At 48.9% G+C, this 13,937-nt stretch overlaps 2 protein-coding genes across 2 annotated transcripts in view; one reads left to right on the forward strand and one right to left on the reverse strand.

Annotated features, from left to right (window-relative positions):
- Nucleotides 1-13,937, reverse strand: part of LOC135827730 (metal transporter CNNM4-like) — a gene marked incomplete in the record, with an annotated part of 156,797 nt that overhangs the window by 42,103 nt on the left and 100,757 nt on the right.
- Nucleotides 1,870-4,784, forward strand: LOC135827090 (uncharacterized protein K02A2.6-like). Its single transcript, XM_065339615.1, has 3 exons — nucleotides 1,870-2,538; nucleotides 4,545-4,556; nucleotides 4,779-4,784. Exons 1-3 carry the CDS (start codon nucleotides 1,870-1,872, stop codon nucleotides 4,782-4,784), a joined length of 687 nt encoding a protein of 228 aa, XP_065195687.1.

Raw genomic sequence — 13,937 nt, forward strand, 5'->3', positions numbered from 1 at the left:
CAACTTCGCGATGAGGCTCCTCCATACTCGCTCTCCACTCCTCAGCGAGTTGCTCTGCCCATGGAGCCGAAGGTTATTGAAGCCCTCCGTCGCATGGAAGACGCTGGCGTCATTCGCCCAGTGTCCGAACCGACGGATTGGTGTGCCGGCATGGTCGTTGTGCCTAAACCAAACGGCAGCGTGCGCATCTGCGGTGACTTCACACGGCTCAACAAAGCCGTCAAGCGGGAACGGCACATTCTCCCTACCACGGACCATCTCCTCGCTCGCCTCGGTGATGTCAAGGTATTCTCCAAGCTGGACGCTAACAGCGGGTTTCACCAAATTCCGTTGGCGCCGGAGTCGCAGCTTCTCACCACGTTCATCACGCCCATTGGCAGATTCTGCTCTACGCGGCTCCCCTTTGGCATCTCCTCGGCACCCGGGTATTTTCAGAAACAGATGTCAGGTCTGCTCAGCGACCTCCCTGGCAACATCTGCATGATGGACGACGTCCTCACATTCGGCTCCACCCTCGAGAAGGAGGTCGACAACCTTCGACCAGCTCTGGCTCGTCTTCAATCCGCCGGTGTTACGCTCAACAGCAAGAAGTGTCAATTTCATGCCACATTGATTAAGTTCCTGGGCCACGTGATCGATGGCTATGGCATCCGTCCAGATCCAGACAAGATCCACGCGATCCAGGAGCTCTCTCCCTGCTTTGATGTCCATGCCGTCCGTCGTTTGCTGGGCATGGCCAACCACCTAGCCAAGTTCATTCCGGACTTGGCCTCCATCACGCAACCTCTCAGGTCTCTCCTCGTCAAAGGCACCCCGTGGCAGTGGGGTGCTGAGCAGTGTGCCGCGTTCGACCGCATCAAGATGTCACTGAGTAACGAGCCCGTCCTGGCCAAGTACTCTCCCACCTACCACACCACAGTATCTGCTGATGCATCTTCCTTTGGCCTGGGTGCAGTGCTTCTACAACGCCAGCCCGACGCGTCCGTCCGTCCTGTAGCCTTTTTGTCTTGCTCTCTCACACCAGCGGAAACGCGCTATTCGCAAATCAAGAAGGAGGCTCTGGCTGCAACGTGGGCCTGCGACCGGCTCTCACATTACCTCCTCGGCATGCCATTCACCTTTGAGACGGATCACAAGCCACTCATCCCTCTGCTCGGTACCCGTGCTCTGGACGACCTCCCTCCGCGGGTCCTCTGGTTTCGTCTACGGCTATTTCGATTCGACTACAGTATCATCCACACTCCTGGCAAACAACTCGCAATTGCCGACGCTCTGTCTCGAGCTCCTTTGCGCAGCACCGATGCAGACGATACAGCCACTCTAGAGGCCGAGACCGCTGCTATGGTGTCGTACGTCACTGAGACTCTGCCTGCCACTGCGCAACGCCTCGATGAGGTTTCAGCATGGCAAAGCGACGACGATAGCTGTGCTCGCATCATCGAGTATCTGCAGCACGGCTGGCCTGCTCCGGGCAACGCTTCTCCCGTGGTGCAGTCTCTTATAGAGCACAGTGCACATTTCAGCCTCACGGATGACGGTCTGCTTCTGTATGATCAGCGTCTCTACATACCTCCCGCTAACCAGCAAGAAATCCTGGCTCGCCTTCACCAGGGTCATCAGGGCGTCACCAAGTGCCGACGCCTGGCCCGCACTTCCGTATGGTGGCCATCGCTCTCGTCGGACATAGCTACTCTCGTCCAAACCTGTGACGAATGCAGTTGACACCGCTCTCAGCCACCCGAGCCTCTTCTCTCAACTCCACTCCCAGAGTTTCCTTGGCAACATCTGGCCGCAGACTTCTTCACCATCGACGGCCACTGCTACCTCCTCGTCATCGACTACTACTCTCGGTTCATCGAAGTCCTCGACATGCCCTCGCTCTCTACAGCTCGTATGGTCAGCCATCTCAAGTCGCTGTTCGCTCGCCATGGCATCCCTGACTCTCTAACGACCGACAACGGACCGCAATTCACCAGTGCTGAATTTGCTCAGTTCACATCCATCTATGGCGTCCGCCACGTCACCAGTAGCCCTCTCTATCCGCAAGCCAATGGCATGGCCGAGCGTGCTGTTTGCACGGTCAAGAGTTTGTTCCGTCAGGGCACTGATTGGCACCTCGCACTACTCGCGTACCGCAATACTCCCTTGGAGCATGGAAAGAGTCCAGCCCAGCTTCTGATGAACCGCCAGCTGCAGTCACTTTTACCTCTCTCTCCAACACAGCGACAGTCGCATCTAGTCGATCAGAGCGACCTGCGTGCCGCGGATCAGCGCTTAAAGGATCGCCAAAGCGCCAACCATGCCAGTCGCCATGCAGCCCGGACACTGCCGTCTCTGTGTCCCCAACAGCCTGTGTATCTACCTGATCATGCAGAGTCTGGCCACGTGATGAGCCAACCAGCCTTGGGCTCCTACATCGTAGCAACCCCATCGGGCCAGTTAAGACGCAACTGGCGGCACATTGTCCCAATGCCAACACCGCAACAGTTGCCGCCTGCTGGTCACTCCGCCGCTACTACTGTAACAGGTAGCCGAGTGGTAGGCGCGGTGCAATTAATACGAGTTATCTTTTATTATTATTCTCTTAGGTACACACCTAGGATATATTAGAAGTTAAATACGTACTACTTCCGTATTGGTCGGGCAGGGATACTACACCCTCCCTTCCTACAGTTAATCACGCCCTCGTGATTTTCAAAAATTTAGTGAAGAGTTATGAACACAGCGCCAGCCGGAAGATGGCAAATTATATCGGAAATGATAACGTTTAGAGTAGACAGAAGAAATGAACTGATAACAAATCATAACATAGAAGTAAAAGCACACCAGGTTCACACGATCTCTTGGGGTCAAAAGGGAAAGAATGGTCCTCTAAATAGGACGTGAAAGACAGCCAAATTTCTGCAAATTGCGAGCTCAAACTGCCAGGAAATTCACAATTTCAAAAAAATGCACTGCATCGTGGGAACTTACTCCGGTACACACCTGGAGTGTAAAAGGGGATTCTCACACACTTCGCTCACCAGGTTACTTAGGGGTAAACTGGGGCTCACCATGATCAGACGCCTACCAAACTAAACTGGATTCACACACTCGCATAAAGGAAGACTGAAGAGAACAGAGAGACTGAAGGAAGACAGGAAAGAAAATGCCATACCTGGAATCAGCGTTAGTAACCACGGCGGCGGCTGGAGTTACGGCGGAGGGCGAGCCAGGTTTTATGTTCATCTTGGTTGAGCCGGTCACTCAGAGCGGCAAGCTCGGCGTCAGACAAATGACCTCCCTCCTCGTCTTGAATCGTGGTCTTCACATTGTCGATAGCATCGCTTTGCGCGACGTAAATAGTGATGGTCTAGCCAGGAAGAGTGTTGACGAAAATCTACTTTCCACCAAGGAGACGAAAAATATTACCAAGTGAAGAGTGGACTCCTGCTGAATGTTGTAGTCACTCAGGGTTCAGCTGTCTGCCAACTGCGTGCCAGCGAAAATCAAATGCTGCTGGTCTTGGGGAATACCCTCCTTGTCTTGGTCAGCAGCCTGCATGTCGTCGTCCTCATCAGCTTCGCCATTACCACCGGTAGTATACATGTAGGTAGCGGGTCGCTTGGAATCGCCATCGAAGTCTCCAGTGGATGCCATGCGGAGGGAAGGGTGATCCACGCTAGCACCCTGACTGTGCAGCAAGCTAATAAGCATGGCCAGGCCCAGGAAAGCAAGAACCATGATTCTCATCTTGATTCGTCGCACGGAGCTGCAGCGGGTTGAGCCATGGTAGTCTGGGGGTCGAATCGCGTTGTTTTATTTTACAAAAACACACCGCTGCCACCAATGTAACAGGTAGCCGAGTGGTAGGCGCGGTGCAATTAATACGAGTTATCTTTTATTATTATTCTCTTAGGTACACACCTAGGATATATTAGAAGTTAAAGAAGAAGCGACAAATAAATGACTTTCTCTCCGGTGCACACCTAGAGGTTGACTACTTCTTCTTCTTGGTTTAGCTTTGTCGTTGCTAAATATCTAATCTTCCTCAAAACAGAAATGCGCAGCCGCTTTAATGCAGCAGACGCCGTACGCTTACATACGGAGATACACTAAATATACATCAGGCAAAGCTCCGTATTAGTTCCGTACTACTTCCGTATTGGTCGGGCAGGGATACTACACTACCGATCCTGATCCCCCAGCCAGTCAACCTTCTACTCCGCCGTGTCCTGCAGTTCCCAACTTGCCATCGACCCTTCCAGCTCAAGACCAGCCTGATAACTATGTCACGGCTCGCGGCCGTGTCGTTCACGCTCCCGATCGCTTCGAACTTTCGTCTCTCCGAACAGAATACTCCACTCTTCTGTCTCTCCCTCTCTTGCTCTGATCTACCACTGAACTCGCATCATCATTACCTCTTTCATCTCTTGCTCTGTTGTTCTACTCTTCTCTACGCTTTTCTCATGTGTATGAGTGTATGTGTGTACATGCGTATGCGTGTATGTGTGTACATGTGTATGCGTGTATGCGTGTATGTGTGTACATGTGTATGCGTGTAGGTGTGTATGCGTGTATGTGTGTATGTGTGTGTTCTTCTTCTTTTGCGGAAGGGAGGGATAGGATTATACATAAATGTTTTGCATTATTTGGTCTTCTCGTCTTGTCTTTCTCTTTCCAACTTTCTCTGCTATGCTCTTTCTCCTTTTTGAAGAAGGGGAGATGTAGTGTTGTCTTGTATGTGTGTGTACCCATTGTGCATGCCTGTTCTCTTATTTGTACTCTTCTCTTTATAGATCTAGACTATACGTTACGGTATCCCTTTGATGATTCATCCCATATCTAGACGTGTCATGCACTGTAGCGTACCCCCAAGTACTCTACTAGATCCCGATATGGAGTACCCGCGACTGTCTTAACCCTTTGGAGTCCATGGTTCGATTTCGAACCATGGGCATTTTGTATGCATGGGGGCGCAATCAAACTTTCGGTTCTCGGCCAAATCTTGACCAAAAACAATCGAAGGGTCTAGATCAGGGAGTAGTACAGTATTGTACTAGTCCCTGGTCTAGATGGTAGAGAAAACTCTCCGCTATCGCCTCGAACAGGTCCGAAGTTTCGCCGATGAAGTTTGAGTGGGCGGCGAGCGATCAAACATTTCGAATTTTCTGCGCTGCGTGCTGCGAGTCAGCAGTGCGTGAAAAAAAGCGATTTTCCCAGCTTCATGACAGGCGGCACTTGCCAGGACCGGCGCATGGCGAAGTCACGGCAAGGTAAGCTTCTACTCGAAGAAATTAGAACAGTTCCGGGGTAGATTCAGTGAAATGGCCACAGGAGACCGATATCGTCTCGGATCAGTCTGGAGCTGGACTCGCGTTTGGGGCGCGTTGTGGCGGACAATGAATAGTGCTCTTGGCGAGGTTGGGCTCATTGTATTTCTGTCATCAAGAGCTTTCCAACGAGCCCAAGATCTTCAAAATCAAGTAGAACCAAAGTTATGTTGGAAATGGAGTGCGCGCTTTCGTGACTGCCACAAATTCTGCGGAAGCAAAAAAGTTACGGACTCCAAAGGGTTTTAAAGCGGGATTAACAGAAGCTTTTTTGCGATGCGACACGCGATGCGACAGCCGCGAAACCGGGAAATCCCCAAATCGCAACCATCGCGGACCCCATGCAACTGCCGCAACAGGGCCATCGCGGAAGTTGAGCTTGGCTCAACTTTTGCGATGCGACAAGCGATTTGGCGTACAATGTTGGCCTTTTCTACAGCAAAGTTGTACAAAGGTTGCACTTTCTGACTGTATAATGGTATCTGGTTACAGTGATGGAGAGTTACTCTCAACTCGTTTCTATATTTTCTTTTCCTTTCTACAAAGGTCCAAGAGTTTCCTATAAATTTGTACAAGTTGTACCAAACCGCGCGAATACCATGGTGACGTACCCAAATCAGCACTTCTTCTGTGAATGGTATTTCGCGAGTTCGCATCGCACGCGTCCATCGCGTGTCGCATCGCAAAAAAGCTTCTGTGAATCCCACTTGAGGCCTCGTTTACACGACAACGATTGAAAAAGGTTTTTGTCAAAAACGTTTTCAAAAGAATACGTTTCCACAGATTTTGATAAGAGCGTTTACACGACAACGCTGAAAAACGTTTCAAAAACGTTTCAAACGAAAAACGGCTTCAAAGTGTTTTTCAATCGTTCCTTTTCGTTCTCGTGTAAACGGCAAAAACGTTTTACTAGTACGAGCCTTCTCTCTCTCTCGTACTCAAAACATGCCGCCGCCAGCCTGCGCCAGGTAGGCAAAGCCCGATTTTGCCAGGGAAGCTTCGATATTTTGCCGCATAATTTTTCTGGCTCATCGTCGATATTTTGCTTTCATTTTGCCAGGCCACTCGATATTTTGCTCCCTTTTTGCTCCAAAATTTGTGTCACGTGTGGGAAAACTGACCAAAAGTGGGTCAAGTGTTGGCAAAAATGAGAAAAAGTGAGTCACGTGTTGGCGAAAACGAGTAAAAGTGAGTCACGTGTTGGTAAAACTGTGCGAAAATGAGTCACTTGCACCGGATAAGTGTAAAATCTCCCAATTTCCAGCGAACAGTATGCCCCGGCGGATAATGCTAGTTATTTTCGGCAATTATGCTACTAGCACTGCTAGTAAAAGTGGCACATTATGCTAGTTTTAATGCTCGTTATGCTCAATTTAATGCCACTTTATAAGGGGTCGAAAAAGTGTCACGGTTGGACTTCACGCAACTGCACTAACAGCAACACCATTAACAGCTGCACAGTCTCGGACTGCTGTACTAGCTACTACATGACTGTCTCTGTAGTACTAGCACTTGTGGTGGAAGATGGCCACAGACACTATGTGTACAATCCTGTAGTTAGGCGCCAGGCGAGATTTGCGTGACCCCAGATTCTAGACTTGAACTTTGTTACTTGCCACCTAAGGCGCCGGTCACACATGCATGGCGCTTTTGCGACACCACCAAAGCTGCACCACAAAAGTTGGGATATCCCCAGATCACCATGGATACTGCGCCTGGCGCCACTGGCGCCACGGCGGCAATCTCAAAAGCGCCACAACCAAAAAATTGATGGCGAAACACAAAAGCGGTAGTGCAACTTTTGCGGCGTTGTCGTTGTTGGATCTCTTGGATCTTGGAAAAATTAGTTTTTCATCTCTCGTCATGAAGTGGACTGCTGACCGAGAGCAACTGCTCCTCTCCCTCTATTTCGAGGTCAACCATCCGACATGGGACTCGACTCAGGCGTCCACCGATGCTCAAGGAGCTTCTGCAAGATTCAAACGAAGAGAAATTGAACAACATGAATATTGAGGCAATCTCCATAGCTCTCCGCAGTCGCTGGTCACGACGTAGTCGGCGATTCTGGGCGTTTCTGCGATCCAAACCAGCGCAGGAAAGGAATTTTGAGGCTATAGTCTTTTTCAGAGAAAAGTTTTACGACACCTGTGGAGACCCGTGAAGCTGCGTGCGTACCAAAGCCTTTGCATGTGTGACCGCCGGCAGAAAAGAGCCGCAAAAGCGCCCACTGCCAGCGTGTTGGAGGCAGCCGCAAAAGCGGTGTCGCCGCCTGCATGTGTGACCGGCGCCTAACCGGTAAAGTCTCACTAGAGTGAGAGAAGAGCCTGTTATGATGTGCGGAACCTCTCTACTGACATATTGTACATGTCCTAGCTACAAAGCCTACAATTACTAGTATGTCATTGTACATGACTGATTGTGAGCCAGAGCACGCTAAAATATGACCACAGACCAAAAATTCGATTTTCAGTTTTTGTTCAAAAATGATCAAACACACCTAATGTTCACTATCTGAAAGTTTTGGATTGATCGGACATGTCTAAGTGCTGCTACAATGGTATTATATGCAGCACTGTTGAAATGGTGAAATTCTGTGTACAGCAATGGGATTGTCATTTTGCACACAGTTGATATGTCCCTTAGTTCATCCTTTCCTGGTCAGTTCCTCTGCCCAGGGTCTTATAGCATGAGCTGACAGGTACTCGGCCACATCAAAAATTCCTATAGGCAGCTGAGCTGGGTGTCCGAAATACCTCCTGTCTGGAGCGCACCTGGAGAACCGCCAGCGAAAACACGGTCAACATCTGTAGATGGCCGAAGAAGTTAGCACTCCACATCCTCTCCATCACACTCCACCTGTACTTTCAGATATACAGTATACACTGCTGCACACAGTCTTCCTCGACATACTCGACGTTGTACTCAAATTCCCCACACCAAAGCCCATCTGCACACGGTTTTCTCCGCTCGCCAGAGAATACTGCTTTCGCTGCCTACTGCTCGTGCTAATGATGTTCCGCATAAGGGTGCTCAAATTATCGACTTGAGCAAGTTGAGGGAGGAGCAGAGTCCATTGATTGTTTTTGCACTTGAAACCAAGACTGGCATTGTCCCGGATATGTGCAACGATGTCCATTCTGGCCAAATCATCGGCCGACTCGCCTCCCAAGTCAGTGCCGATGCCAATCGCTTGCCAGGTTGTCATCAGAGTAGAATTCCTGCAGACCGTGGGACTACCAGCATCAATTATTTTACGCTCGATGAAAGTGTCGCCCTCAAATGACTCGTCGCTGTAGCCATCATCGTCTTCCTTCTGTTTCCGACCCGAATCCTCCAAATATTTTATCCTGCGCATGGAGTGCGAGGATGTCGTCTTCTTCCGCTCCGCAGTACATTACTACTACTAGGCTCTTCCGTCGATACATCGATGATGATCAGTTTTAGGCGCCTCAGCGCAACATGGAATACAAACTCAAACAAATAAACTTACTGTTGTGTTAGCCTGAAGCCACGCAGGAGTCCATTGTGGGACAAGACAAAGACTGATTTATTTACCACGAGCCTGCATAATTATAGATCAGAGAGAGAGAGACAATACGGAGAGGGACAATACGGCGACAAACACTATACACAACACACGGAAAAGGGATATATTGTGTAGATACATATTTTCTCTCTCTTCCCCTCCTTCCCCGGAAAGGGAGATGTTGTGTATAGTGTTTGTCGCCGTATTGTCCCTCTCCGTATTGTCTCTCTCTCTCTGATCTATAATTATGCAGGCTCGTGGTACATAAATCAGTCTTTGTCTTGTCCCACAATGGACTCCTGCGTGGCTTCAGGCTAACACAACATGGTGGCAGCTGTGGTTTCTACGACTGTAGGAAAGAACCCTTCGCCTCTAGCCCGCAGCCGAGCATCCCCAGCTCCGGGACAGTCTCGTCATCGTCGTCGTCATGCGTCGTCGTCGTCAGTCTGAGAAGTTTGGTTGTTAGTCCAGTCATGCCCGGCATGCACTACGCTCTACTCGTTTCGTCCTACTCGTGGACTCTACTCTTCAGCAGCAGTCACGCCACTGCTCCTTGTCTCTGCTGACTGTCGTCCCTGTCCAGCCAGTTCGTCGTCCTCGCATGCTCAATCTCTCGGCAGCTCCGATAAGCCTGCTGTTGAGCACTGATCGCCATGTCCCCATGCCGTGCTCAACCCATCCGTCTGGGAAAGATAGAGGTGTCACGGTACGAGCGCTAAGGATCGACCAAGTCTGACTCGTGACGGAAGGAACTGCCAGTCGTATGCCGGTTAGCTGTAGCTCATTCCCTCTTTGTGTTTCATTTGTTTTCGTTTTGACCTTGTGTGCTTCTTTATTCTTTCTCTTCACTCTCGATCACCTCATTTTTTGGCCTCGAACTTCTTCAGTTTTCAAAACAACAAAATTCTCTTCTGTGCAGATGCTAGGCATGCCCTGCTACTAACAGTACTGTACTGGTGTACGTGTAGGCCCTAGCTCGTCTCTCAATCTTGTTTTTCATGTTCCTCTTTCTTCCCGGAAAAGGGATATATTGTGTAGATACATCTTTTCTCTCTCTTCCCCTCCTTCCCCGGAAAGGGAGATGTTGTGTATAGTGTTTGTCGCCGTAAAAAAACTTGCTGATTATGCTAGTGCAAGGCTAGTTTCCAGAAAGTGCTAAATATGCTAGATATAATGCTAGCGTTATCCGCCGGGGCCTAGCGAACAGACCGATATTTTGCTCCATTTTGCCAGCAAATTCCCTTTCAAAATTCTTCGATATTTTGTTAGCAGAATTGCTAGCAAAATCGGGCTATGCCTAGCGCCAGGTCAACTTATTGCACGTGACCATTGCGCGCGGAAAAAGTGTTGCAATGTACACGATTATCGTTTTCGTGTAAACAGCAAAAACGTTTCGAAAACGATTGAAAAACGTTTTTCAATTGTTGTCAGTCTAGATTTTATGCGCAGATGGAGAAAAAATGCGCAGAATTTTTATAATGAGATGAAAAGCAGAATTAATAAGAAAAAAGAATAGATGAAATGAAAGCCTGCTCACAACCCCGCCCAGCCTTGCGAACTGGGTACTAGTATGGTGGATTAAGAACCCGGTTCAACGCTCGAGCAAGCGCTCTCCACTCAAGGTGTTCACAGCAACTGATAGGAACTCATATGGGAAAATTATAGAAAATAAATAATAAGATAAAAGAGAATAAATTTCAACGCACCTCAATAAACGGAGCCCCACATACAGTACCTCAGAAAAGTGGATCTTCCGACCAGTGTTTTTGTTGACGTCACAACCAGATGATGTAGCTGCTTCGCAGAGACGTCTTACTGCACAAATTACAAATAAATTTTATTCTTCGATTAGAAAACCCAAGCGCTTTCAGAGCCCTCCGAAGAGAGTCCGGGATGAAACCACGCACACCTACCTCAACCGAAAAAGAAAAGACCTGCCACCCGTTTGCTCGGCATTGATCGGCCAGATCCGCATACCGCCTGTCCTTTCGCGAGTTACTGACACTGAATCTGTCCTCAGCACAAACTGTCAACTCCATCCAGAATACAATCCTACGACTCGTAGAGTACAGAACTTACTATATCTGGTCTTAGGGTGGTAAGTGCAACACAGCTAGGGAAAGAAATCTTTGCACTAACTGAGTCAACAAGATGTTTCCAGTCCGAGGCTGAGGCCGCTGACAGGAGATCAGTCGTAACCAACTTTCGTCTGGGCTGAACGCGAACAGGCTTCTCTCCCGCCTTGCAAAACGAGATGAAGTCAAGCTCATAATCGTCGTATCTAATATTGACTGAGTACGAGGTCAATATAGGAAATAAAAGCCGAGTAAGGGGCCGTTCGTAAAATTAATATCGAACTTTTTTCACCAAACGAATGGACCGTATGCGTGTTAAAACAAAATGGCGTCACGATTTATTGAAAGTGGTATAGTTGGTGGTACGAGTGTTCAAACCCATTTGAACTTCATACTGTTCGTCTTCTTTTTGACATGCTCTCTTTCCATCGTCCTTAGCTTTTGTTTGTTGTGAGCTGTTTTGGCTTTCTCCTATACCTCTGGGGGATGCCAAGTGATGGTTTTGAGAGGCTGGTGATGGCTGTGAGCGAGAGTTTGCCGATCGGCGTCGTCCTCGCTATAGCGATGAAAATACTAGTTACTGCGCACCTGGCAGATATCACAACACGTCGGAGCGTCCAGGAGCAAAGGAATCTTGGGTTTTCACTGGAATCTAGTTCCTCCAGCATCGTGTAGCCCACCGTCGGTGAATGGCCGTCCAGAAAGGTCGAACCTGGTCTTCTGCAGCATCTCGCAGTCCTGCGAGGCACACTGAATACGCCTGTCATGTATTCTACAAATAAAAATCACGAAGTAGTGGACTTTATAGTGATGAGTCTATCCTGTATGCTGCAAAAGACGCAGGAAATGTGACTGGTGTCCGTACACTGGACGCCAATATCATCCCGGTCTTCTCCTGCAGGATCATGCAGGCTGTTTGACATTGACATACCGGTATGCAGTGTGTCGACATTGGCCTGGTTTGGCAGCTATCTGCCTGGGTGGATGTAGCAGGTTTGCATTGGCGCGTCGTCCAGTCCGGCATTTTCTTGTAACTGTGGAGTACCGGCAGGGTTTGAGAGGTTGCTCGTGCTGTGAACACATCTCTACTGCCTGTCTCCGACGGTCCTGGAAGTGCCGTCTCGCCGCTTCCTTGCTCTACAGTCACGCCGTTATTTCGCTTTGTTTCATGGTGCAGCTCAAAACCTACCCAAACAACTGTGAGCTCGCAACATGGTATGGACAAATTGCACCACTCATGTTGGTTAACTAAAACCGGGATAGTCGAGTAAGCGAGTTCACTCCCTGGGCCATGGCAAGATCTGTTCAGCGCGGGCTATTCCAACCTCCAAGTGCATAGTCACCGATCGATCCATGCGATGGTAGTTGACCTACAAAGAGCCAAGGTCTACGAGTACTACTATTGGATGCTTTCTACATGCAGTCAACAAAATCAAAGTACCTCAGTATGCCCCAGAATAGGGCATTTGCATCTATAGCATGACACAACAGGGGTTCTGCCGGCACCTGTCAAACAAGCAGTAGCGACTAGTGCCAGCTACCTATTGGAGGCTAGCCGCTACAGTCTGTCACTGGAGATAATTATTATGTTCACTGTTTAGACTGAGCACAATCAATGATGCCCAATCAATCTGCCCAATGTGTGTTCTGTTCCACCTAATTATAACGTCCCATCGCATCAACCCTACTACACACACATGTTGTCACTCTAGCATGACTTGTGTTATTATTGTTTATTTTGATTCGCACGATAAATAGAGCACAATAAACGTTAACTTGACCGAAGGATAAAGGCGACTGCAGATAGAGGAACACATCGAGGTACAGGTACCGGCATCAATACAGTATCAGAGAGAAACAAACAAAAATGAGAGGTACGCAGAAAAAGCTCTCGTAAGCCCAAGGGGAAGTGGTTGATGAGGGATGAATGCACTCTCCACGCTCATCTACACTGTTCGTGGAAATGCACACATACATACAATAATATACAACATAGCAATAGCATGCACAGAACCGAACAATTTCATGTTCACACATGCAAGCACAGACCTGAACATTAGTACCAAAAGCCGATACAGACAATATCCCCATACACACAGACGCACACACACACACACACACACACACACACACACACACACACACACACACACACACAATGTCCCATGTATGCACCCATGGCGAGAAAAGCACACAAATCTACAAATGCACTGGATGTGAACCCACAGATTTTCTCTTATAGCAACGATAGCGGATCTGATTCTGAATGAAACACACACACACAATACAATCATTGAACGCCCATCCGCAGATGATGGCATGTCCTGAAAGAACAGGCAGTGTTCCAGTAATGGGGAACAGAACTTTGAGTGGCGAGTGAGGTATACACACACACACACGTGCGTGCGCGGGCACACACTAAAGTATTCAGAAATAGAATCGACATTGTAGTATTCATTGGTTGGGGAATGGAAAGGAAAATAAAACATTGCTGTAGGTTATTGTTGTAAGGACACTGGGAGCACAACAGAAAGGTAAGCAACTTGCTTTGAAGCAAAGAAAGTTATTATTCCACGGATCTCAGAAGGAAGGAACGTTCCAGAATGCTGCACTGGCAACAGGCGGCCTGCATGTGCGCGGCCCCTGCAGTCGGTCCAGCTGCCGGCCTTGCAGTGCTGAAAAGAATGTGCAGTACAGCATGTCACATAGTATCGCAGCCTGGACAAATAGGCGCTGGGAAGTCCTAGTTATGTGCTCACCTACACCACGATGCACCAATCTTCTGAGCTACTTTGGCAACAACTTTGTCCACTTGAGACTCCCATGGGCTGAGCCAGTTGTTGAGGGCTGCACCAAGGTGGACGGCAATGACCGCTGATGGCAAGGCAATCCATGACACACAGTCACTAGGGCATCGTCCACATGGCGCTGAGGCTGGATCGATAAAATCAACCTTTAGGCTGTCGCGGGGTTGACAACGAGGCCGCTGTCTCGAAGCTAGTCAGTCAGCCTGGTCACCGCCAT

The sequence above is a fragment of the Sycon ciliatum genome, chromosome 11 (genome assembly GCF_964019385.1).
Source record: "Sycon ciliatum chromosome 11, ocSycCili1.1, whole genome shotgun sequence".
Lineage (NCBI taxonomy): Eukaryota > Metazoa > Porifera > Calcarea > Leucosolenida > Sycettidae > Sycon > Sycon ciliatum.